Source organism: Perissodus microlepis, chromosome 20, assembly GCF_051167445.1.
Source record: "Perissodus microlepis isolate ML-2025 ecotype Zambia chromosome 20, ASM5116744v1, whole genome shotgun sequence".
NCBI lineage: Eukaryota > Metazoa > Chordata > Actinopteri > Cichliformes > Cichlidae > Perissodus > Perissodus microlepis.
In genome coordinates, this window is record NC_140480.1 from 2,838,777 (window position 1) to 2,865,461 (window position 26,685).

The window sequence follows — 26,685 nt, forward strand, 5'->3', positions numbered from 1 at the left end:
TCACTACCTTCATCTTCTGTCTCCTGCGTGTCGCCTTCACTTGCGCTTTCCCCGATCTCCCGTCTTTCTCCAGTTCTCTCGTTTTGTCTACATGCTACCAACACTTGAAAGAGTTCATCATTCCCGGCTGTCAACTTTTAAGTCTTTTAATTCCACTCCTGTCTCTCTTACCCTTCTATTGTCAGTTCCCTGCTCCCTGTTGATTGCTTCATGCTATAAGTAGAAAACCACGCCTTTTCTCTCTCTAAACTCTTCCAGACCCCCTACCAAGCTTCTGCTGGTTTGTGGAATGCAGCTATCCTGCACTACATCTTCATTACAGCCACCCTTCTAGGATCATACACAATGCAATTACAGGTAGCATTCTATCAACCTCCACCATCAGCTTCTATCAAGCCTGCGAGAGGCTGGGGAGTCTAAGGGGAAATCTGCAGGCTGGCACAGCATCGATACGGTCCCTCGACCCTAAGTGGCTGACTAACTCCCTTCGCATCTGTTATCATTATCATCAGAAAACCATTTCTGTTCTGTAACTAAATCCAATCATTACCAGCGGAGTCCAAGGTGGGGATGTATCTGAGGCGGAGCAGCTTGCGCTCTCCAACAGAGAAGGGCCAGGCTCCATCAAAGGCTGCAGTGTTATCTGAGGCGCACAGCCCTGTTTCCTCTGCAGACCCCTCTGTAAATCCCCCTCCCCGCGTCTCTGCACAGCTCCAGCCCCTCTACGCACCAGTGTGTAGTGGTGCAAAGAGATCAAGGACGTGACATTTTGCGGCGCGTGCATCAATTTTCAGCGAGGCGCAATATGAAAGAGGGTAAACAGACAACCTGTTCTGTCCCGGCTGTGTGCGCATCAGCCTGTTTGCGTCATCTCCCGTCAGACATTTAAAGGGAGTGACAAGCATATCTGGCTTTATATCATCTATTCCAGGAGGCAGACAGAGTGAATAAGCAAAAAATAAATAAATACAAAAAGAAAGAAGTGAGGATGCTGTTTCATCTCTTTTGCAGCTCCTATCTTCCTTGCTTCATTGCTCCTGCACCACATCACTTTTTTTTTCCCTATCCACTTGGAGTATTGCCCCATAAACAAAAAGGCCCCAGCCTTGTCCCTAAAATAGTCTCTCATATCTCTTTCCTTCCCATTTTGCTTCAGTTATGAAAGGTGACAGAAAGAGTTTGTCTCCAATTCCAATGAGAGCAGGAGAGGAAAACAGAGAGAGAGAAAGGCCACAGGGAAGCACCGAACACTCTAGCAACCTTCGCCTGCAACTAAACAACAAGATGCTATGTTCATTGAGGAACATGTTCTGACAATGCACGTCTATATGCGCACGCACACCAACTGTTGATCTAAGCATGCAGAGCATAACGATACATGTTTTCTCATAGAGAAAAAGACCCAGGGTAACGCTCTGGTACACTAAATCCCCTGCAACAGTGGCAGATATCTAATTCATCTTCACCCCATGATAGTACGGACTAAAACCCGCTGATTCTGCTGGTTTTTATATAGGACACCCACAAAGCACGTCAGCAACTCCTGCCTGCTACAACTAGCCAGACAAACACAGGTTTTGCATGACAACATGTCTCAAATAACTCTGAGACATCTTTCCTTTATTGAAACTGAAAGGACAAACCAGCTGTCCTGACACTTGTGGAGGCGGACGGGCCCCGCAGGCAGGCCGAGGGGTCGAAGCACAGGAAGCGACGCGTGTGTGATGGCTGCAAAGCTGGTAACAGCCCTGTCACTAACGTTTTATTGTTGGCTTATTTGTCCCCCTTCTGAACCACAGACTGGTCAAAACAGCGTTCGCTGCATACATAAATAAAACATAAACTGTCTGGAGAAACAAAAAGACACGTAGGATTATGGAGGGGGACTAGCATCGAAAAACATCTAGAGAGACATATGAAGGTGGAAGATGCATACTGGGAATTAAAGTCATTCCAGCAGAGAGCGCATGCTGTCTGTTCAGTCTGCAGGTGTGCAGGTGAATTTGTGCTTGACAGGTGCACAGCTGCCTCTGCTCGCGGTGACATTTTAATCGCTGCGGGCTCTCTGTCCTTTACCCTCCCATCTCCCTCTGCTCCCTGTGTCTTTTCCTCTTTATCTTCTCTCAGCGATTTTCATCTCAACCTCCACATTCTCGCAGTTCCTACGCACGCCCTGAGCAGGATCAAACTTTAATTGTTCAATCAAAACGATTAAAAGGTGACTGATAACAAAGGTCTTCTCTTTCTCTGCCAGCTCTCTCGCCTGCTTCCCCTTTCCCCTCCCAACCTGCGTGAGGGCCTGGAGGATGAGGTCTCTGCGTTTGCGTGTAATTACCTCGTTAAGCTCATTAACAATGTCCGGACCCTCGGTCTATTCTCTCCAGTTTCTTTATCCATCTCCACGCGGTTTGTTTATGCTTTGCATCCGTTCCCTCTTCATCTCCCTGCATGTGGCACGTGCCCCCCTGAATAAAGCTGTGTTGTTTTCTTCTTGTTGCTCCTGCGTTTTCTCTTGGGGACTGTCCCTTTCATCTTTTCCTCACATTAACAATCCTCACGGCGTCCTGCTACACAAGTAAATCCTCTCTTCAGCAAAGATTTAAACAAATGGTTTACAAAATAGCTGCACCAAGTGCGCCCTGTGAGTTTGGCCACAAACACTGCTCAGCAGTTCCTGCTGAGCAGCAGAGCACAGTGGCTGATGTAAACAGACAGTTTTAAAGCAAAATTTAGAGTTGAGTTATTGCAACGTGGGCCTGTGAGAGGCTCTCTGTAGTGCTCTGCCCAATTACCCCTAATCAATTCAGAGAGCAGACTGAAACGACTGCAACACCAACCTGATTTTAAAAACAAAGAGGGGGGAATAAGAAGAACAGTTTCACATACAGGATCCTTTTCAGGTAGATAGTGTGTGGATTGTGTAGCAGGGAAGCGTGGCCTATTTTATTTTGGCTAAGAGCAGATACGGATGGATGATGAGAGGGATGTAGGTCAGAAATGGTAGCAAAAACAACAGAAGTTAGGTTACATTATATAAACCCTCTCTCGTCGCTGTGTAAAGTCTCTGTGGCATGCAAATTATTTTGCAACTTGGCCAAATAAATATAATGAGGTGGCGAAGCATCCCTGGATACACTGGGCAGAAGGCAGATAGGAGAAGTTGCCAAACAAAATATGCCTAAGCAGTTTCCTTCACTAACTCTTTAGGCATGCCTGTTTAGAATTTCTAATAACTGCAATGAATAATTTCTAGCACAGTGTGATGGATTTGCAGTCTTATAGCGGGAGGGATATTTAAAGTCTTTAATTACATAAAAATGAAATCTCGCAGATAAACAGTTTTTGTAAGAAATGTTTTCTGCCTGCTCATGCAGGAAAGAAACCAGCAACCATGATAGTTGGACACCTTTCACCAAATCTCATCTACCAGATAATTATTTTCTCTTTGATGTTTTCGGCGTTTTTTCTCCTCTGCATTTGATTTTTTTCTCTCCTGCTGTTCATAATCAATTTTCCTTCTCCGTAGGTCTTTTCTTACGATCCGTCCTCGTTGTCTCACACTCTTTTGTCTGACGTTACCCTGTTTTAACCCTGTATGCCCCCCATCTGCTCTCCTCCGGCCAGCACTTGAATACATGCGGTGGGTGTAGTGTGTAATAGGATGGCACAGTAGGTAAGATTAAATTAGGCCTGTGTATGGGGATTACAACCCACTCAAAACCTGATCCTTTCCCACTCTCTGTAATCCAACCCTAATGAATATATCATGGCTGACACAGCAGATAAAACGCCTCCAAGAAAGTAGAGTCACAACATCACTGAGACATGAAGAGAATTTTATCAAACATTTAAGCAATGACCACAGAGTCACAGAATCGCATTTTCAACAAGTTTTACTTGAAGCGAGGAGTGGGAGTCGCATCCTGAGTTACACAGTGTTTACGAGTACTTCAATGTGCAGACGTGCCAAAACTGTATGATCTTGTCCTTATTACTTCTTATCTCATCTCAACCTTTCCCACCACTGCATCATGTTTTCAGTTAGTGTCACTGTTGGTTTCTTTTTCAACCACACATGTTATTTTTGCAAGTACATCATAATTAACTGCTCTCGTGCAGACATAAGCAATGGTTTTCACCAACATTTTCCATCACAGATACAGACAGTCTGATACTTGCATCGCCTGAAATACTTGAAGATGCCGTTTCAGTGCAAGTTTGTCCTCATGCTTGGGCTTCATGCCCCATCTATTTCAGTTATGGCTCATTCAAATGAGGTGTAGGAGTACCGCGAGAATGAGGCAAGTGAAAGCAAATCAATACACTTAAATGTCAACACTCCAAATAAATAAGCCTTCAGAGGGATTCAAAACACTCAAAGCACACTGTATTTCAAATGTGAGAAAATGGAGAGTGCGACTCCGTCACTGGACGGCATCCAGCACACTTACCTTAATGTCTGAAGAAAAGCGGATTGTCTGTGCTCCCGATTATGCATGTTGTGTGGCAAACGGGCTCCCCGTCGTTTCAAACATTCAGCCACGTCTATGAAATACTAACTGTGCAAAAGATACATTTGTACAAGTAAAATGTTGCCTGTCTGTCTAAACTGTTTAAAAGTGTATCCAGTTATGATGGGAAACAAATGAGCTGGCATGAAAGTTATGCCAAGGACACTGAGAAGAACGGTCCGAAGGGAAAACAAGAAGAGAGGCATGGAGTACAGATGAAGAATAAATTCTAGAAGTATTGAGAAACCCTCTCAAAATCTCAGAGGAGCTGCATGATGTAACTTAAAGCAACAGTGCAGAAGTAGCCTACAGTTCTGAGATATATCACAAACCCAAATTTCATTAAAAATGCAGCCAGCTTCTTAGCAACAAATCAATAAATTTGTAAACCAACGAGACCGTGTCTTCTTAATAAACAGCCAGTGTAATGAAAGCCACAATGGGGCGATGATATGTGAAGTCCCCAAAGTATCATAATGTGGTCGGAGATGTTGTCAGTATCGTCACACGAATGTGTTAGTTTTTATTAACACATCCGTGAGACTCAATGGTGAGAGCTCAATTTGGTAGGGTGGAGCCAGCAAAAAAGGAAAAATCAGGAAAATCAGAAAAATCAGTCAGGAAAAATCAAATTCAGTGCTTTCAAAAAAAAGACAATGCTTTCCTCCAGAGGACGTACATTTTATAAATGCATTTTTAAAGACAACTCACTCTAAAAATGCATTTTTCAGAAGGTATGTTAGTCCAGAGCTACATGCTGATGCTACACGCTGAGATACCTCCCCGCCTACAAAATCTCTTTATGAAATGCAAATGAAGGGTGTTTGTGAGATGCTATAACACTCGGCCACTTCCACTACTGTGACTACAAAACCCAGAGATGGTAAAGGTACAGACATTCTGTACTTAAGTAGACGTACAGATACTAGTGTTAAAAATACTGCAGTAAAAGTTGAGGTGCTGATTCAACTTTACTCAAGTAAAAGTAAAAAAGTACAGGCTCTGAAATATACTCAAAGTAAGAAAGTAAAAATTAGAAGATGTTTCTTCCAGCTATTCATGTGCAAAGCTACCTGAGCCTTGTGCTACATTAATGTAATAATAACATAATATTAGAAGATGCCTAATTTTTAATTCTAATTGAATTCAGCTTGAATCAGAAGGAAAATAAGAAAATATCTCTATTTTCTATTTTTTCTCTATTTTAAACTATATGAAAATCACTGATGTTGTTTTATATATATATATATATATATATATATACACATATATATGTATATATATATGTGTGTATATATATATATAACAACATCAGTGATTTTCATATAGTTTAATGTAGTGTAATTTTGCAGCTATATAGAAGCTATAGCACATAAATTTTAATGTGAATAATGAATAATCCATCAAAAGATACTTTACATTGTCTTTAACAAATTAAAAAACAATATTCCAACACTGGTATTTGATGAATAATTAATTCCTTCATCTGGTCACTATGAATTGTGACTGATGCACACAATTAGGCAGAGGAGCATCTTCGACATTAAACAGAAGACTTCATAGAGACAGATACATGCAGTGGGGAAATACACTGGACAGAGGGTCAATTTAGTCTAATTATAGCTACTGAGGTGGACAATAAAGCCTCTTTCATAGAGCTGACTGTGGTCCACAAGGAGTGACGCTGAGGGGAATTCTCTGTTGCTGAGACAAAGAGATAATTTTGCAAGAGACAGAAAAAGGATGAGAAGAGCATCCGGGAGGACAGACAGAGTTTCATATCTCCCCTAATTCATATTCAGTGTGTAGCTTTATTGCTTTGCAGCTTTTCAGTATGATTCTGTGTGATTTACATTTTTTCATTTCAAGACACATCGAGTAAAAAATTTAAGTCACAGGATTAGAACGATTTGCAACATAATGATAGAGCGATAACGATTTTTTTATTTTTAATTATCTTATTTAAAGAGTTTCTTTCCACAATATCTTGGGCCTCCAGCTGGGTTATTGGTTTGTCAGTAATTAATTTCTCTCCTGGGTTTCAGTTTTTCAATTTTAACTGCCAATATCATATTTGTTACCCAGGGGAATACTGCCATATCTCCTCGCCCATACCATCACTTCTAAAGCTATATTAAAGTGATAAAGTAATTCACTCTGCCAAATTAAATTTGTTTCCATACATGACGCCTCTATTTGGGCCTTGGTCTCCGTCACAGGTTCAATTGTATAATAGGGATGGATTTATGAGTCTTTGTCTGAGTCTTTTTCTGGGAAGGCTAATCGGAGCCTCAGCCATTACTTTGATTAAGATCCTGATGCGGTTTTGTCTGATCATTGTATGAATACTGATACGACATGAAAGACTGGAGGAAGGAGAAAAAACAAGACATTCAAAGGCAGCAACATGAAGTGGGGGCTTTTTTCCACAGTGGAGGAATTTATTCTGGGGTTGTTTCTTTTTTTACAATTACATATTACATATCATAATAGTTTATAATTAACATTTGTGATGCACAATTTAGACTATTTGACTTGACAGGCTAAAATGAATTAGGCTAGCTACCATCATGCTGATATATTCAGTCTTGATAGGATATAGAGTCTATCTTGTCTATTCTCCGCGTGTTATATTTTACACTAGACATGAATAACTTAATTTAAATGACTTAACTCTGTTAAGACTATTCTCTACCTGTCGCTCTGTCATGGCCTCTCCAAGCTTATCAGGTTCAACAGTGTCTGATGGGCTTATCTGCTGCTCTGATGCTACAAAAACATTAAATTAAAAGAAGTAATTCAATGTTACACAGATCATCCTGGAACCATTTATGTTCTTCTTCTGTGATTCATCGTGTACCTATTGGGCTCTACAAAATAAACTAGGCTAGTCACCTCTATTATATGAATTGGTTTTATATCAATTGTGCTAGCCTTATAGTCTATGCAGGCTGTCTGCTTACAGGCTGCATCTGGGATCTATCCTGTGGTAAACAGGTTAACTCAGCACATTTGACAGCTTCCTCCAACTCCCTTCTTTTTTTGAGCCTAGCCTTTTCAGCTCCTCTCGGCCTCTTCCTGTTCTCCATAATCACCAACGGACTTGAATATTTGGGAGGGGGTAGCTCCTTCAGATGGTAAATCCCATCTGATCTACTGCGACGGTAGATGGTAGAATGGGCATTGTGAAGAAAATGTAATTTTCTCTTGAAAAAGTCATTTTTCCCCACCCAGGCGGCCCAAAGGAGAGGTGAATGGGAGCCGTCCCATTGGGAATTCCCCCGACTCTACAGATTGTCACGCCGTCCGAGGGATTAGCCATGTTTAAAGGTTTGAAGAGCGGGAACTGTGATTTTAGATCACAACGCCTCTTCTCTTCCAGTACAACTTTCATATTTATCCCATCTCCTCCCATCCTCCTGCCTTTTAAATCAGTCCTTCACATCTTTATGGTTTCGCCCCCCCTCTGCCTCACCTTACCTTTGCAAAATTCCCTCTCCCCTTTGCTCGCTTCATTTCCTCCTCCTCACTTTTCCATAATAATTTACCCCTGCTGGCCTGTCAATCTATCTGACCCTTGGCTCCCTAAATCACCACAATGTATTCCCCACCAAACCCTGACAGCATGTCGACACGATCCTCTACTTGACACCCAGTGGGTCGACTCCCATCTGCACAGTCTAAATCAAACAGCCTCCGAGCTGCAGCTGGTGGAAGGGGAAGGGGGGGCTCACTCTCCATCTTGACAGCATCCTGAAGGAACAGGATCCTGATGCTGAACAGTGTACGCACGCGCACACTCACACACAGCATCGAAAAGACACACACACACACACACACACACACACTAGAAGATAACTCAAGGGAGCCTTTCACTCACAAGCCTTTGAATCTGCAGTTGTGAGTTTGTAACTTTACAACCACTATTCTCAAAAGAGGATAAAAAGAAACTCCGACTTGAAAGTGTTATTGTTGACACTTCAGTCTAGGAGCGAGCGTTTCCTCATAACCCTTATTTTACCCCGTTGCTGCGTTAATGGCTGAATCCCCAGAAAGTGATGAGTGTGGTCTTTGATCAGTCGCAGACGCTTAAGTAATCAGGCCGTGTAGGCAACATTAGAGAATCTTTAATTTGGCGCACTGCAACAGGACCTCTGCAGCGTGTATTTGCAGAGTGTTTGTTTGGGTTGCTGAGGATGTGCCTTACAGATGTGTTTCTGCTTGTGTGTGTTCGTATATCTGCGTTTGGTGAGCGGGATGACTGACAAATATGCCCCAAGGCAATAACAGGTGGCTGAGGGGCTAAGGGCCAGAGCTGCACTGCTCTACTCTGGAGTTGCTCCTAGCTGGCATATTGAGAGCAAATCACTCCTCTCCTCCTACACAACACAGCTCCCGACTTCCACTGCTGGACTAAAGGCATTTGGAAATGGGCCAGTCCCTGACATTAAAAACCGTATACAGCAAAAGCATGAATATGTCACAAAGCACTGCAGGGCTCTACTTATAACCTTCTTCAATAATATTTAGAGTATTTATGTTTAAATAAACAAGTCTTCCTTTTGGTGTCTTCTCTTATGGCATTGCTTTTTTGTTCGTCCTAGTTGGTGCTCTTCTCTCCACTCCCTAAAAGGAGTGACCATGCTTTAAATGACGCAAAGTGATTTGCCTTTCAAAAGGACGTTCTTCTTCTTCCCCTTCAGCTTTTTTTTTTTAATGTTGCTTACATCCTACTTTGCTTATTTTTATTGCACATCCCCATTCGTCCTTCCTTCTCTCCGCACATAAATCCCCGTTTCCATCCATCTCTTTGATGAAACAGCTCAATTAACCAGCCAGCGTCAGAGGGGAGATTACATTCTGCACCATGCTGTAGCAAGGGTAATGACGGAGTCCAAGTCTGGCTACTCTGACAACAATATCACTGCTACACAAGCAGCTCCCAGCGCAGTCTAGAGATTCGCTGCCACACAAAATCCGCTGCATTTAATAGTATGATAATATGACCAGCAGTGGGTCTCTGGAGCGTCGCTGCCACAGTGAGGATCCACACACACACACACAAACACACTCTCATTCACTCCAACGTGCCCCTTCAGCGGCAGCTGTATCGTGATCTATTGTGTGGATGTGTGCAGTGCAGTGCGTTTATGGATGTTGTACAGATGGTTACAAGTCATTGTGAGACAGAGAGCCTTCCTTCCCCTCCAGTCCCTCGACTGGGTTCATCTGGGACAAGCTCCAGGCTACTGAGGTATCGAGGAAGGGGGAGCGTGTCGGTTCACGGCAGTACTAGCACACAAACACTTGTGATACCCGCAAATTTTTAATCACTGCTTTATTAAAAATCCAGTCACATCTCTGTGCATGACATGCGTGCGTTACTTACAAAACATCAGACAGGCAGTGAAGAACCGTCAAGTGGGGAAAATCTCACGACCATCAGCAGCTGTCTCTGGCAAATCCATTTAATATATATTGATATACTGTATATGATCTGTAGCATTAACACAACTGGTGCAACCATCTGTTTTCATTGGGCTCAGAAACTAATGGTTCACAGGTCGCAGAGGCTGACAGCAGGCATCTGTACGGCATACAGCCAGGTGAGCGCCTCCATCCGTCGGCACACCTCCACTGTCTGCTGCGTGCGCTGCCCCACCCTTATTTTCACTCTGATGTCTCCTTCAGTCTAAATCTCTCTCTCAGTCTGTCTCCTGTTGATTTCTGAATTTCTTTGCTTTTCTTTCACCACCCCACTTCCTTTTCTTCTCTTATTTCAGCAGGTTTAAATTACCCAGCCTGACACCGACCTGCCACAACACACTCACTGCAGGTGTGTAGGAAATAAGACTGGTGAACTAGAAAAACTGTTGGGGTCTGCTCCGCTTTGTCGTTTTCCATACACCCGAGTGAAAATCTGATGAGGACATTGCAATCATAGGCTGTACTTAACATTAAGCCACCCAGATATCAGCTGGGGGAGGGGAATGCATGGAGGAAATGAATATTCATATTAAATTAAAAAGGCAGAAAGAGAAGCAAAGCGAAGAATTTTACAAATGTGATGCAGTAGACAGTTGCAGCAGACGGCAGCTTTATTTTGCACTTGACAGAGTATTATAAATGTAAAACATGGTTCAGTGCACTTAAAAATATCCATTGATCGATATTTCATAGTTTTTATTTAAGACAAACGCCAGCTTTAGGGAATATTCGCTAAAAAGGTAACGGAAATGTAACGCCGACCAGTAAAGGTTCAATCAGCACTGTTCTGTATTCAATATAATGAGAGGAGAGCCTGTTGCATGCAGCGTTCTTGCTCTTCAGTCAGCAAGCGATAAATCCAGCCACAAAAGAGAAGAGATTTCCTCTAAAAGTATTCCACACCAACAGGTTACTCCTGGCACCTGACTTTCCTTAAACAATTAAAAGTGATTCAGTGTTACAGTGTATTTCCCCCAAAACACTGCAGTACACTCGTCTGGTGAAATTCTTTACATTTGTCTAATTCTTTCAGTTAAATGTGTTTAAAAATTGTAATTTGATTTTTTTCCCCCAAACATCAACAAGTCTGGTGGAAATACGATGTCCTCCCAATGTGAAGACATTTAAATAAGAAAGGTAAGAATAAAGTGATTTACACGAACCAGACGGTCGTCTTTTCACCGCCAGCATGAGACGAGCCAAAGGTGCGATTCTGAAACAAGCCACCTCCACCTAGCAGCCTAATTAATCCACTCACCAGCACACTCCTGCTCTCTCTCCATGTGATGACAAATTGCCCACCTTATCACAAAAAGATGCTCTTACCTGCAGAGTGATGCTCCTTGGCTCTGTCGTCCCGTCCTTTTCGCCCTCTTTTCCTGATCTACTTGTGTCTTTTCTTTCTCTTCTCTATGAAAATGATCGTGCCCCTTTCCTCTGCTGATGCTGCAGTGATAGAAAAACACACCCTCCTTCGGCCTCTCTCTCTCTCACTCTCCCTCCCTGACTCTCATTGGCTGCCTGTTAGAGGTGACATCACCCTTCCTTTTCTGCCTGCCTCCCTCTCTCCCTCCTCCTCCTCTGTTCCCTCCCATCACTCTCCTCACCTCACTCTCTGTGGATTCTGGCCATTCCTTTATTGTACCCCTCTGTCCTCCCTTTCTCCTTCCACACGGTCAGGATTAAAGGGTCCAGCAGCTCTTTTTACTGTTCTTGTATTCACCTGGGCAGTGCCAGGCATAATAATAATAGAGGAAATAGCCTATGGCTCTCCAGCACTTGTTCTCCCTGCACCGTTTCAGAGGCTAATAGACTACAGGGTGAAATAACGTCCATATGAGGTTTTGTGTTTGTAATTTCTACGCTCCACTGAGCTCAACTTTCATAAGCTCTTTTAATTCATTGCACTATTAAGAATTTCACTGGACTTCAGTTCATTATAGAGTAATCGCAGGCACAGCTGAGATGAATGTTACATAACGCTGGTGAATAAAAATGTGTCAGGAATATCTGACATTTCTTATTTGAGTTTGGGGGAAGAGGTCCTGATTCGAGGCTTCATTGTTGGGTAATTCAGGGGCTGTCTGGATGTGCTTGTTGTCGGGGCCAAGATAACTAGGTGACGATAGTTGATGATAATCTGCCGCACGTGATAAAGCAGGTCTTTTATTTTACGTCCTTTTATCTGCTGCATCCTGCTAGCATGAATCTGTGTTTCAGTCTTCTCTGTTCCCCCTCCAGCTCATCCAAAAATCAAGGAATGTAGAACTGAATGTTCTTTTATTTGCTTTTAAAGCACTGAATAAAGTGGCACTATTTTAAAACCTCCTCCATCCCCATTCATTCTCTAAAACCCTTTAGGGCTGCAAGGCGTTCAAAAGGAGGATCCAAAATGCAAACACAGAGGAGTCAGGTTAAACAAACAAAAACGTGTATTAATCCTGCAAAAGAACACAGGATTATGGGACAAAGGGGTAGGCTGGGGTTGGCACTGGAAGGATAATTCTTTCCCACCCAGCTCACATTTAAAAACTCACATTTATGCTATAATCCATATAAATACAATTATTCTATTCTGTCCTAGATAGAAGTGCCATGGTTGATCGTGCAGGGACTCCTGCTTGACTCCGTGTAATCCATTTGATTGTAGCCTACAGAACATTACAACATTTCTAACATTTCTTTATCTCGAGGACCCTCTAATACAAAGTACAACCACAAGTCAACAAGCTCGTTATAAAAAGGTGACACCTAACGTTTCAACCCTTTAAGCAGTTGTCCCTATTAATTTCACACAGTTTCACAAACCTAGCTGAACTCAAACATGTGTTGCCTTCAGGCTGCGTAAATGTTTTCCCTCATGCTGTTTTAAGATTATCATTACTACTTCTACTACTACATACTACTTATTTTGTAATTCTCTTACATGTGTTTATGAAGTAGCAGTCCCAGAGAAACTAATGCTGCAGTGCATCTCCCCCTTTGTGAATCAAAGAGAGAGACAGAGAGATGGGCAAAGTGGGGTATGTGAGGTTGACGCTAGACAAAGAGATAAGGCTGGAAAGGATGTGCAACAGGTGAGAGTGATTAAAGGTAGAGACCGAAATGTACTAAAGAGTGAAGAGAGTGTGTATAGAAGATAGAAGGAGTACTCTGACGAGCTGATGAATAAAGAAAATGAGGATGAGAGGACGAGGAGGAGGAGGAGGGATGGAGGACAGTGAGTGAGTCAAGAAGCACAGAGGATTAGTAAGGAGGAAGTGAGGGCAGCTATATAGAAGATGAAGACTGGAAAATGGTCGGTCCAGATGACATACCCAGTTTTGCTTGTTCAATGTTTTGTCTTGTCTTTTTCTTTTTTGGGGGTGTCCTTGTTTGTGTGAAGATAACTGCAGTTACTTTAAAATGTGAGAGGAAAATGGGTGGAAAAGTGAATACACAAGGAGTTTCCTCGGGGCAGGGTGGAGACAATATGGTAGTGAGTCCTGCTAATGATGTATGGTTTGGGGGCAAAAAGACAGGTAGGCTGAGCTGGAGGTGGCAGAGCTAAAGATGTTCACATCAAAATGCTAAAATTCATTGATAATGACCTGGACGGACGGGATTAGAAATGAGAAGGGACAGCTCAGGCTGAGTGTCTTTTGAGACAACGTCACAGAGGTAGGGCTGAGATGGTTTGGACATGTGCAGAGGAGGGATAGTGGACAAAGTGTGGTGAATATGGAGCTGCCCGGCAGTGGGAAAAGAGGAAGACCTAAGGTACACTAATTACACAAGACCTGGACTGAAAATCAGCAGGAACACATATTATGGAGTTGTTAATCCAAAATATGAGAGTTTTGGTTCAATTTGTTATAAAAAGCTATAACAGTGAGTGTCTAGCGCCAACTGTAAAACATGGTGGAAGCTCTGTCTTGGTTTGGAGCTGCATGTCTCATGTTTGTGCACCAGTGTCATCAGCAAGAATTCTCACTGGCAACAGCTTCATTTTTCAGCTGATCCCAAACACTGCCAGTGCAGATACATGCACAGTAAAGCACACAATGGATCACTGTCAGTCATGGATTGATCTCCCCAGAGCCCAGACCTCAACGTCATCGAAGCTGTTTGGGATCGTCCTGACAGACAACAGAACAAAGAAGAGCTTTGAATGTCCTTCAAGAAGCCTGGAGAACTGAAAACCCTTTAAATAATTATGAGAAAGTTTTGCTAATAGAATTCACGCTGTGTTGGAGGATAAAGTGGTCACACCAAGTATTAATTTTCAAGCTCATTAGAATTGTACAAATTCTGTTTTTGCCTCATATACTGTATTTACATGTACATTTGCATGTTTCAATAAAATTGCTGCACGTATTTCCCATTTTCCTCGCAAAATTTAAAGAAATGAGGGGCAGCTCAAGACTTTTTCACAGTACTCTACATTTGGCAGAATCACTGACCCTTCCAGAAACATTGATGTAGCTGAGTAGTTTCTGAGCTGCTGTAGTTTCTCTTTGTGCTCCTCATCAACATGAGGGTGCCAGCGTGCCCATCTGCCGCTGGTGTCCGAGGATCTGCCAAGCATTCAGACAAAAGCCGCTACAGCAGACAGGACGGGAATAATGATTGATGATGCTAGTTAGGTGAAAACCCCAGCCATTATTCCCAGGAGAGGCTGGATGGCTGAAGAAAGGCTGCAAGGTCAAAGTGAAATCTGTGCTTGGTTGGATGCCAGGAGTGGAGACTAAAACTGGGTTACAGGCTGAACAAGAACATGGAGCAGAGATGACGGTGCTACCTTAGAAAATCTGGGTTTGGTAACATTTTTTTTTAAACAGATGTTGAAAAGCGGTGAATAAAACTCAATTATACAACAACAGAGGCCAATAAGCCAAAATGCAACAACTTTACAAGAAGCCCAAAAGCTGGATCATAATTATTATTCTCTTTATAGTTTCATTAGTGATTTTTAGTCCACAGCTAAATTCCAGTGCAGTAATATTCCAGAGGCAGTTGCAAGTGGAGGATGTTGGAAAATTTGCAGCTTGTATGAAGTTGCACTCAAGTAAATCAATAGGGATGATGTCTCTGCTCCCTCTTTCTGATCGTTTCACTTCCCTAAAAGCAGTTTCATGTTAAAGAGACTCGAGCAAACGGAAGAAATAAAATAAAAATCACCTCCACGACCTTTGCAGTATAAACATATCTGTGAGGAGACTTTTATTCTCAGCTGTCACTTCTTCATACCCGCTGGCTGGGCCTTCACTCAAACCCATTCATCTGTGAGAGACTTCCCACTTGCCCTTGCAAAAGCTCTCTGCTCATTTTCCTTCCTCCCAACTTGACTGTAAGTGAGTCAGCTAGCAGACTGGCGGGAGAGATGGAATGATATATGAGGAGGAGGATGGGAGAGAGAGGGAGAAGGAAAGGTTATGAATGAACAAGTTAAAGCCCGGAGTTGCAGGAAAAACAGACGCAGTCAGCAAAAGACAGAAGGGTGAGGGAGCGGGGAAGGTGGGGCAATTTCATCAGCTTAAAAAGAAGCGAGCAGACAGGGGCAGTACAGCAAAGGGCTGCAATGTGGGTGTGGAGTTTCAGCAAGGGAGAGAGAGAGGTACTGAGATGGAGGAGGGAACAAGAGATTAAGGGAGGAAAAAGAGGATAGTGTGTCACCAAGGATGGCGTGGTGGACTCAAAAATAAATACAGATAGTCCTCAAAAAAGCTACAAACACTGTGTAAAGCGTTTCCTGGTTGGCTCGAAAAGCAAAGAAAGCTTTAAAAAAACATTTTTCTTCATGGTTAAATTAGGATAGAGTTAAAAAGAGTGAGACACATATCAATTATACGAGAAACAGATGGTTCGATATATAATAATAACTATATAAGATAATAATTAAAGGTTTAATCCTAAATGTGCCCTGACAAAAGCATCTTTCCTTTTCCTACAGGAAAAGAAAATCTTTTTAAAAAATTAGGTTTTTTTTATTATTTGCACGTGTTTAATTGATCTTCCCACTGTGTCATGTTAAAACATCTTCTGTAAAATGAGCCCAAATGTCATGCGAAAAGCATTGAATCCCTCGTCTATCACAGCAAGCTGCCTGAAGACGGTTTGACACATCAGCAGCCAATTAGTTGCACAATTCTCCTCCAGCTGTAACTTTTTAGTGCCTCTTACTTTTCCAGCCTTTTGTTGCTCCTGTCCCAACTTTTGTGGGATGTGTCGCTGCCGTCCCATTCAAATACGAGCAGAATGTGTGTTTAACCATTTCATATGTTTTCTGTGTTCTACTGTCAATACAAAATCTGGTTTTATGAGATGTGCAAAAAAAAAGAAGTCCACAGTTTTCCCGTTTTACCTCAGTCTGTGTGAAAGGATGCAGAGAAGGCAGTGTTGTTGTTTCTAGATCTTGCGTCTTTCTTTGCATTGTAGTTTTAGCTTTCATACAGTTGTGCTCAGAACTTTCCAGTCATCGTGGGTATGAACGTCATGGTAATTTTCTTTGAACTTTTCTTTTTCAGCGTGTAATGATTGTACAGCAAACATCTTTAAGGACTTTAAAACACAAGAATTGGAAGTTTTTTGGGGATTTTCTGAACTACACAAAACTTTATGTATACACATCAAATCTTTTAAAAAGTGGTGCTGATGGTTCTTCAATGTCTTTTAACTTATAAAGACAAAGGCCTGTAAACTTCTTTTAAGTGATCATTATTGACTACGAGCAGCAGTTTCTCTTTGCAGTATAAAAGTGATTTGTTTGATAGCACTCATTGGCTTGACCAATTCTCAGAACAATGGGAACTCAGTGAAGATCTAAGAAGAACTTCCTTAGATTTACAAAAGTTGGGAAGGCCTGTGTGGAGTCATTTCTAAAGAAGCAGATTCCAAGATCATCCGTTCAAACAATTGTACCTACATACGAGTTATTCTGATGTGTCACCCCTTTGCCGAGGCCTAGAAGAAAACCCAAACTGTTACCTTGAGACTGAAGGAGATGGGTTATTTTTAAGACAACCCTGCAACCAACCAAAGCTCAGGTTTACCGTGAAGTGAAAACTGGAGGACCAGTGTCACTGTCCTCAGAGAATAGAAGAAGGCCCTTCTCCACAGTCGACACCTTTAAACTCAACTGAAGTTTGTAGCTGCCCAAGTGAACAGAAGCATTTCACCTTCTGCAGGAAAGTTTCTTTGTCAGAAGACAAAAAAAGCCAGGAAATTTAAATAAACTCTACCTAGCAGAGTGTTCAAATATCCAGTGAGAATTATGCCAGAAGCTTGTCGATGAGGATCAAAAGCATCTGATCGAGGTGCTAAAGCATGTTTAAACAAACATTACCATGACATTCACACCCATGATGAGTGGATACATATTTCTGACTACAACTGTATGTGTATACAGTGATTAGTTATCACTGTCAGTGGGTTTTAGAGGTGTTTCTGAGCCCAGGCACTAATCTTTACACTGCAACTCTATTTTCTAGTTAAATATGGTGAGATTTGAAGGTCTAAAGATCACAGCCATTGAAAATTGGGGTTTCAGCCTTGTCCCTCGCATGCAGAGATATTTCTGTATCCTCTGAACATTTTAATTGTAATCTGTATGTAAGATGATGAAATAAGTTTATTTTATGTTGAAAAAGATTCTTAAATTCTTGAACTATTGCCCCTAGTTCTTCACTGACTGATGAACCCTTCACCATCTTTAGCTCTAACAGACTCCTAAAAACTTATTTTGTTCTTTAACGTCTTTCCAGACCTTTATTAACCTTCCCCCAGCTTTTTCAACTAATGTTGCTACTGTTAAATCCAACATATTTAAATATATATGTAAATATATATACAGTCACATGAAAAATCTTTTGGGTATAATTAAAAATCATCTTGCTCTCACCAGGTTCTACACGAACAACACGTGACATATTGCATTTTGTTAGTTAACCAAAATTTAGTACGGTAGCAGTGCAGCCCATGAGTCAATGCCTCTTGGAACAATGCAGTATCTTTGTAAGTTTATTAGTTTCATCAATGCAGAAAAATGCTTAAGTTCATTGAGGTTGGTGGACATTTGTTTATCTATTCAATTCAATTTTATTTATATAGCGCCAAATCACAACAAAAGTCGCCTCAAGGCGCTTCTACAGCTCTCTTAAGGATTTACAAGGTTGAGGTCTGAACTACGACTGGGCCATTGCAACACTTGTTTTCTTGCTGGTTTGCTGGGATCATTGTCCAGTGGCATGACCCAGTTAGGGCCAGGATGTAGCTGTCAGACAGATGGCCTCAAATCTGACTCTAGAGTACAGAGGAGTTCATGGTTGACAGAAAGTTAAATCAAGTAGAAAATATTGAGGAAATGCATGGAAAAGCCGCAGAGAGTGACAGAAAAATGTTTTAAACACATTGACACGCAAAGGAAAATAGCAGTGAGTCAACAGTACTGCCAGCGCTGGGAAAAAGAAAGACGGGGGGGCATGTGACTATTTTATAAAGGGGGAAAAAAATAGAGAAAGGTGACAGGTAACAAAAGTTATAAAAAAAACAAACCAAGAGTGAGAAGTGAGCAGTCAGAGCAGGTTTCACCAACTCTCATTCCCTGAGATTTTGACTACACAGTTCTTGGGTTGCTGGTGTGTCTGGTTTTTGGAGATCCATTGATCCATGTAAAGTCATTATGTGGCCAGAAGGTCAGCTGGTCGTCTCTGACCTGGCGTTAATCATTCAGTAATTGAGGGGAAATGACTGATTTAGTTTCCGCCCATGCTTGGAGTGGTATGGCTGCTAGATATGACCGGCGCTCCACTCATCAGAATCCATCTCATTATGCATGTTAACTAAATGTAAATAGCTTCAGACAAACCAGATGTGGTACACCAAAGGTTAGACCACCACATAAGACATTGGTACCAGAAATCGAGGCCAGGCAGTCAGATCAGAAATGGTCAATTGCAGCTTATGTATACTCAAATTCATGTCATTGATATTCAAATTGAGGCGTTTGCATAGAACTTGTTGCTGCGTGCTGTGTTGATAAAGCAAAGGAATGACTGTGATGTTTGTTTACAGTCATTCACTTCAAAGGCTTCCCTCCTAAACCTCAAAAATAGAAACGACCCTTTACCATCTTGATCTTGTATTACTACTGACCATGTGGGAGTTGCATCATCTAATTATTTGCATTTTTAAGTCTAATGTAATGTAGTAGAGATGGGAAAAAGTCCCACAAAGACATGGAGCTTATTCACTGTTAAGGTTTCTGTGCCTTATTTGAAGATAAATACGCAGATTTTATGTGGTGCCATTAAATCGTCCCGCAGTCTTTGCCTTCTGTGTAGCACATGTCTCTCTGTGGCTCAGTAAAATTACTTCACTATGTGATCAGTAATGTAGCAGGGCTGAATTTCACACAGTGGCTTGGCTTCTCTAAAATGCCACAAGGTGCCTACTGCTGTGCCCCTGAGGGGAGGTGAGGGAGAAGCTTGGAGGGGAGGTGGTCGCAGATGTGTGTAGAGAGATAGCGACCACAGAGGTAATAAAGACTATGACCTTTACAGTAGACAGACTGTCACTTCTGGTTTGGGTCTGGACTGTGCAGTCACTGCGCTGTGCTCATTTCTGTGACCCAAAGCCAGCCTATGTACACCCACCTGAGCCCAACGTTTTTGTTTTTTTTTAATTCCTCCTCTTCCTCGTCTCCAATCTCCCTCTGCTTCACAAACAGAAGCACAAAGATTTGTCACTACATGGAGTTCAGCTCATCTGCCTGAAATACACACTCACTTTTTGCAGCTCTCTACAGACGTTGTTCTCAGAGGCAGAGCAGAGATAGCAGCCTAATCAGGAGGTGATGACAATGCCGACACATTCAACAACAGCACATAACAGCCTCCCCAACCCGCTGCACTGCTGTCAAAACTGAGGGCTGCTCCTGTCCTCCTTGATATGTCAAGCTTCTCCTTCATCCGCACATTTGCTACACAGTGTTCCCATCACCAGCTGGAAGAAGTTCAGAAAGTAGAGATAAACATGACAAAAAGAAAGTAATTTTTCTCAATTTAAAACTTTCTATTGGAACACCTACCCGGTGATTAATGCACAAACTTAATGGTGAGCTGTTAGCACAGTGTTCACACTGCAAACAAAGCCAGAGTTTACTGATTATGAATATTCAAGCCTCGCTTTTCCTTGTGGCACCTCAGAGTATCATCAAACCCTTGATTTGGAAATAAATGGCTGATTAATTCTGCAAAGAAAGGGTTATGCACCGTCTTGAGTTTTCTTCAGTATAAATATCTCTAGGTAATTAGAAACATTAAACCAATTACTCTAATGAACTGATTTTGTCCCGTTGCCCGTTTGGGCTCAGTACTGAAAGAAAACCTTTTATCTGTGAGAGCAGAAATATTGTGATTTATTCCACAGCAGTAAAATGAATTAGGCTGAGAGCTTTCTGGCTCATACACAGACATCATTAATGAACTCCATTGGCATTCATTTCCTCCTCAGCTCCACTATCACTGATGAGGAGGGAGCACTTTTTCTTTTTTTTTTGACATGCTTTAACTTAAAGTTTATTTTCTTAAAACAGTCGACACATGATGTAGTTTGTTGGGGTCTTTTGCTGTCTTTTTAAACAATCACAGGGTATTTTGTTTCTCAAAGTGCACCATAGAACTGTGAAATTTGAATTTACCATACTGCAGACTGGCAGCACCAGATGCCCCCCCCCCACACACACACACACACACACACACACACACACACACACACACACACACACACACACTTTAATCTCTCACAACAGTCACCCCTAAATCACTTCCAGAGCATGAAATGGAAATAAAACAAAATGCACCAACATGGAGAACAGGCAACACCTTGTTCAGTCTTGCAGTCTAATCATCCCCACCCAGTGGAGGTGCCGGTGCAATGCATTGCAACAGCTCATTTGGCAGCACTGCTGACATCTTCATCCCTAATATACGCTTACGGGAAACATATTGAGCCAGAGGTGCAACATCATTTCTTCAAGAAAAACCAAATATCCCCCCCGGTTAGCAGAGAAGTTAGCCCACTGAAATCTTCTGCCAGGCAAATTCCCTGAAAGCATTAATTAGTTTCCCACCATTTAATTGGAAACCAAAGCCTTAACAAAGCAACAGATGCTTACAGAATGTGAATCAAGTGTGGCAAATGGAAAATGGCATCTGTGTTTCATACATGCAGGAGATGTGGCCATTGTACTGTAAAACCAGGTCTTACTGCGGGGCTCTGAAATCCCTGCATGACAGCACTGTAATTTCATTTATCACGCCTCAGCACGCACCAAATCAGACATGGACGCTTACGATTCTACCACTCGTGTGCAGGTTTGTGGCGGGAGCTGAGGTGGGGGGAGGGTCAAAGAAACATTGGTGGGTGGGTTCAATTCGATTTCTGGTGTTGTAGGAGTCCTGAAGTGGAACAAATTTGGCGTGTGAGAGCAGTGAAAAGAAGGTGGATACACAGGGGATTACTGAGAGAAATGGAGAGAACGACAGGTGCAGACATGCGAGGGGTTTAGAGGAGCAGCAGGGAACCCCAAGGAAGCAGAACAAGATACTGTGGTGTGAAAAAGTGTTGCCCCCTTCCTGATTTCCTATTTTTGGTATGTTTGTCACACTTAAATGTTTCAGATCAAAGACATTTAAATATTAGACAAAGATGACACAATTAAACACAAAATGCAGTTTCTGAATTAAGGTTTTTATTATTAAGGGGGGAAAAACTGGTTGGGCCATGCTTAGCAGCAACAACTGTAATCATTTGTTTGGGACAACTGGCAATGAGTCTTTTGCTTTGCTGTGGATGAATTTTGGCTCATTCATCTCTGCAGAATTGTTGAAATTCAGCCACATTGGGGGGGAACACTTTTCCACACCAATGTATAATATTCTTAAACACGCTGGTACTGTGACTAAAAAGTTTTCTGAAAGTAAATGGTGATATTAGATTATTTCTCTTTTGAATTAATAACGGGGTGTTACAGAGATATTTTTAAGCCTAAAATGTGGATGTGACAAAAACTGTGGAGAAGAAGGGAACTTGGGGATGTTAAGATGTTATTCTTAAGAGTTAAGAATGAAAAGTCCATGAGTTCAAAGGTCTTGAATAAGTGTGTGGTTCAAGGCATGAATTATCCTAGAAAAGCAGAAGATAATGGGAATGACAGGAAATTACAAGCACTAGAACATATTTAGAAAAAACAGACTGACCAGCTGCTGCTCTGTTCCAGCGACTGAGTATTTGGCACGATGTCCTCGTAAACACGAAATGAGACATCCGATTTTGTTCTTCTTGTTCAGCATTGTGAAAAAAAATTGACTTAAAAAACCCCCAAAAACAAACAAAAGTGAAAAAACAACAATAGCACAAAGCACCAGAGCAAATATCACAAGTTTCAACTTTGGTAATTCAGAGCGACGTGCGGCTGTTAAAACAAAAAGGGACAGTCATGTGAAAAGAAAAGTATTCACAGGACTCTGTGCATCCTTACTGCTGCCATAGGATTTAAGAGGATAAACAGTAGCCAGATGTTGCACTAGAATAAGTGATCGTGAGCATCTCTAACAGACATGTTGGCAGTTTGCTGTTCGTGAGCTTTCAGTTGGGTGTTGAAACAATGCCCCAATCTTTTTATCTCCCAGCCCAAGAGCTTCACCTCAGATTTCACAGGCCTCAGTGAGTGTGTTAAATATTAAAAGCTTATGACAGTACAATTACGAAAAGACTGAAGGGCTGCTAAGAGAAAGTTGTCACCGGACGGTTTAGGTTTGCAAAGTTGCATCTAAAGAAACCCCAAAACCTCTGGAACAATGTCCTTTAGACAAACAAGACCAAAGTGGAGATGAAACCCAGCATATCAGCACATCATACCTGCTGTCAGCACCGTGGTAGAGGGGTGATGGGACACAGGATCTGCACAGCCTTATAGTCACCAAGTTATCAATGAACTCTGATGAATATTAAAGTATTCCAGAGTCAAACGTGAGGCCACCTACCTGACAGCTAAAGCGTGGCCCATATTGGTTCATATTGGTTCATATAGATATATTGTAATATATCTATATCACTAAAGCACTTCTGGATGGATGCAAACTGCATTTCGTTGCCCTGTACCTGTGCATGTGCAATGACAATAAAGTTGAATTCTATTCTATTCTAATTCTAACATGAGAGTGATCCAAAGCACAGTAGCATACCTACAACATAATGACTGTGAGGGAGAGGAAATGAAATAAAAAACAGACTCAAGGTGTTGCAGTGGTTCAGTGAATCCAGACTGAAATGTTGTGGCAGTACCTTAAGAGAGCTGTACATGAATGAATGGCTGTACATGAAGCGAAGCAATCTTTTAAAGCAAAGTGGGCCAAAATCCCTCCACAATAATCAGAGAGACTGACAAGTCAAATTATTCCAAGCTAAACATAGTTATTCAAGCTACTGAATCATTTTTAAGTTTTCTCACTAAATCATCAACAGTATCGTTTACCATAACTTCTACTACAGTGGAAATATCAGTTTTTGGGGGTTTTTTTTGGAGGGGGGGGGGGTTCTGAGGTAAGACAATAAGAAAACAAATGAAACAGATGTGAGTACTGCATAGAGAGCAGAAAGGCTCGAGATTAAGTGTTGGTGTGCAGTTCTCTGTCCAGCTGTGGTCATGTAGTGTGGTTTCCAGTAATATTTTGGACTTGAGTCAATTCACACACTTGGTTTCTGGGTAGCCTGTGGTATAAACTAAAATGAAAAAATTACACAATTTGTGCCCATTGTGTGTTTTTTGCTATCTGGTATGTCAACATGTTTAACTATTAAACGACCAAAGCTGCTAGACTCCAGAAATTGTGTTTTGCTTGTCTTATTTTAGCACCGATGTGGGAGAGGACTACAGTTTCCTTGTACTCATACTAAATATGACCATGCAATGACAATGAGAGTCAAACTTATAACAGATTTTTGTTTAGACTACACAACCCATTTAAGTAACGACAAACCTAAATAAACTCTGTGATGATGCAAAACGACAAGATAAAGGACCAACAATGGTCAGGTTGACTTCAAAAGTGAACACACAAGTAGATCACGTCTTCAGGTTGGTTAAAACCAAGGAAAGGTGGCAATCTGACAGTGAAGGTGAAAATGTGTGTATACCATCGTTTTGTCTCTCTCTTTCATCAGTAATGAAAACCACACATAGGGGACAGGTTTGAGAATGGAGGCCAAACTGGGTCAAGCTGGGCTCCTCTTCTGGTTCCAACTGATCCCTTTACCCAGCAGGCACTCTGCTCACGATGGCATCAGGTATTACATGCTTAAGTGATTTTTTTTTTCCAACAGTCAGTCTGATTCGTAGCATTGCAAGGGTTCAATTTGGTACTCGTGCCACACAAACTAGAGTGTCGGACTGGCAACAATTTTTTTTGTGTTTGTTCAACTGCTAAGTAGAATTATGAATAGAGACATCTTTGATGAAATTAATTTGCAGCAAATAGTGGTTAAAACACTGTTAAAAGAGACAATGAACGCATTTTTATGCATTTATTCATGTAGTTATTCCACTCTGATTCAAAGGCTCAAGGCTGGGTCAGCGATTTAATAGCCAAAAATACTCTAGAGTTTATGTGGTTAATGTTTTTTTTTCCTTTTCTTTTTTTAAATCTCCTTCAGGTTTTCTCTTCATTTTTGTACCATCCTTAAAAATGCCACAAAACTTTGAAAAGTGCATTTTTGTGAATAGCTCCAAAACTTTTCAAGTTGTTCATATACCCCTCATAAAAATGTTCCCCGTCATCAAAGCTTGTGAGGTCACAAATTTGCAACAGGAAACCACCAACATTTTTCCCCAAAGGTTTTATAACCATCCTGTTCAAACAATCTTTTTTTTGTTTTTTGTTTTTTACACAGCCAGAGAACAAAAAAGATTGAACATAATAAACTCCCAAACCTTTTGTACAGAGAAATCAAACTAAATGAAGAAAACATCTCTTATATTAGTCCATGTTTTATCCTTTGAATCCCCTCTTGCATTTGCCATTAAATTGGGAAGGGAGACACAACAGTGTCAGAATGAGGCTCTCTGTGTTGTACGCAATGTCAATCAGTCTATTTCACTTGCTGGTTTTATCTGTTTTATGTGGAATAGAAACCAGCAAGTCTAGGCCATTCAACAAGTAATCCAGTAATGTCTATGTTGGTGTGTGCATGTGTGTGCGTTCAAAGGTTATCAATGTGAATGTGTAAGGAGTAGGCAAACCTAAAATTAAGTGTATGCATGTCTGTGTGTGTTAAGAGTCTCAGAGTTTAAGCCAGTCCGAATCCCTCGGAGCATTCCTGAATGGCCAACAGCAGCATATGTCTCAGCTTCTCGTAGCTCTCGTAGGCTGGAAGGTCCAGCTGGTTAAAGCTGAGGATGAAAAAGAAAACATTACAGTTTTAAAGTTTTGCTCTTTTGAACCATCTACAAATATTTGTGCCATATCAACTTTCAACATGCTTACCAAGTGTGAGCAGATGGCAGGCGGTCAGTGGATCGATCATCACGGTGGATCTGGAACTTCTGGATGCCGTTCATGCCTTCCAAAGCTGCAAAACCCTGGAGGGGAACCTTGGATGTGCCAGTGACAAACTGCAGGAACTTGGCCCGGTCTGCTTGATCAAATGACCGCAAGGCCCTCCAGAACCATTGAATCTAAAGGAGAGAAAGAAAAAAAAAAAAATGTATCCGAGTTACAAACATACATTTCTGTTTCAGTTATAGTAAGTTATAGTAAGAAAATGTGATTCTTAAGCAATATGCAAGTGTCTTGTGGTCAAGAAACATTTAAGATAATTTATAAGGCTTTTCAATATTCCCAAATCATATCCAGCGCTGTGTGAGAAAGTTCAAATGAAACGCTTTATCGAACCAAATGTGTCTGCATCACTTCTACAGCTGGAAACTTAAGTTCAAGCTGCTCCATATTAACAAAAAATAAATAAATAGTATTCGCTGTTCAGCTACATGCTGGTGTATTTGTGAAGTCCTCCAGGAGGAATCGTGCACATATCTTACCAAACAATTAAAAACACTGCAAACATTTCCTCATCCCTACCTGGATTGAGCTGGACTGGTACTTGTGATATTCAGTGTTAGCCTTGAGGTCATCGATGTCAATAGCTGGCAGGCCAGAAATGAGCAGTTCCAGCTCCTGCTCAGTGAAGATGGAGATCAGTCTCTTGGGGATGATCTCGTAGAAACCCTCAAGAAAGGCTGCGAGTTGCTTGCGGATTGCACCTAGTGAGTGAGAATTTGTTTATTTTTCAGTTAAGCACCTGAAAATTCAAAGCATCTCTCAATAATGTATGGTTGTAGCTCAACTTTGCATCTTTAATGTTGCTGCAGTGCTGCCACCTAGTGGCATCATTTAGATAGCATTATATACTGGTTTAACATGGCAATAAAATGGCATCTGCTGATGACTCACCTGTCATCTTCATCTGGCACACCAGGTGCACATACTCCTTTTTGTTTTCCTCTGTGACCAAAATATTGGCTCCATTTGGTTTGAGGTCTCTGACTTCACATACCCCAAACTCCTGGACCTAAACATACAGTCAAAGACAGTCAAAAACATTGCCCTAGAAAGCAGTAGCATTTTTAAGGGTTCGGGTAATTAAACCT

The 26,685-nt window shown here is 41.5% G+C and overlaps 2 protein-coding genes across 19 annotated transcripts in view; both read right to left on the reverse strand.

Annotated features, from left to right (window-relative positions):
- l1cama (L1 cell adhesion molecule, paralog a) overlaps window positions 1-11,464 on the reverse strand; it is a 43,241-nt gene extending 31,777 nt beyond the window's left edge. For 3 of the 4 annotated variants that reach the window (XM_084917617.1, XM_084917618.1, XM_084917615.1), the window contains exon 1: window positions 11,325-11,464. The gene's annotated coding sequence lies outside the window, so the exon portion shown is untranslated. Of the gene's footprint in view, window positions 1-4,451; window positions 4,475-11,324 lie in introns of those variants that run through there. The other variant, XM_084917616.1, reaches the window with a different exon arrangement.
- Window positions 11,465-24,856: 13,392 nt separating this feature from the next.
- The window catches only part of huwe1 (HECT, UBA and WWE domain containing E3 ubiquitin protein ligase 1), a 49,109-nt gene continuing 47,280 nt past the window's right edge, over window positions 24,857-26,685 (reverse strand). For all 15 annotated transcript variants that reach the window (XM_084917125.1, XM_084917119.1, XM_084917121.1 and 12 more), the window contains 4 exons: window positions 26,489-26,606; window positions 26,117-26,298; window positions 25,523-25,713; window positions 24,857-25,428 (listed from right to left, as the gene is read on the reverse strand). In XM_084917125.1, coding sequence (XP_084773251.1) covers window positions 25,326-25,428; window positions 25,523-25,713; window positions 26,117-26,298; window positions 26,489-26,606 — 594 coding nt within the window. In that variant the 3' untranslated portion in view covers window positions 24,857-25,325. The remainder of the gene's footprint in view (window positions 25,429-25,522; window positions 25,714-26,116; window positions 26,299-26,488; window positions 26,607-26,685) is intronic.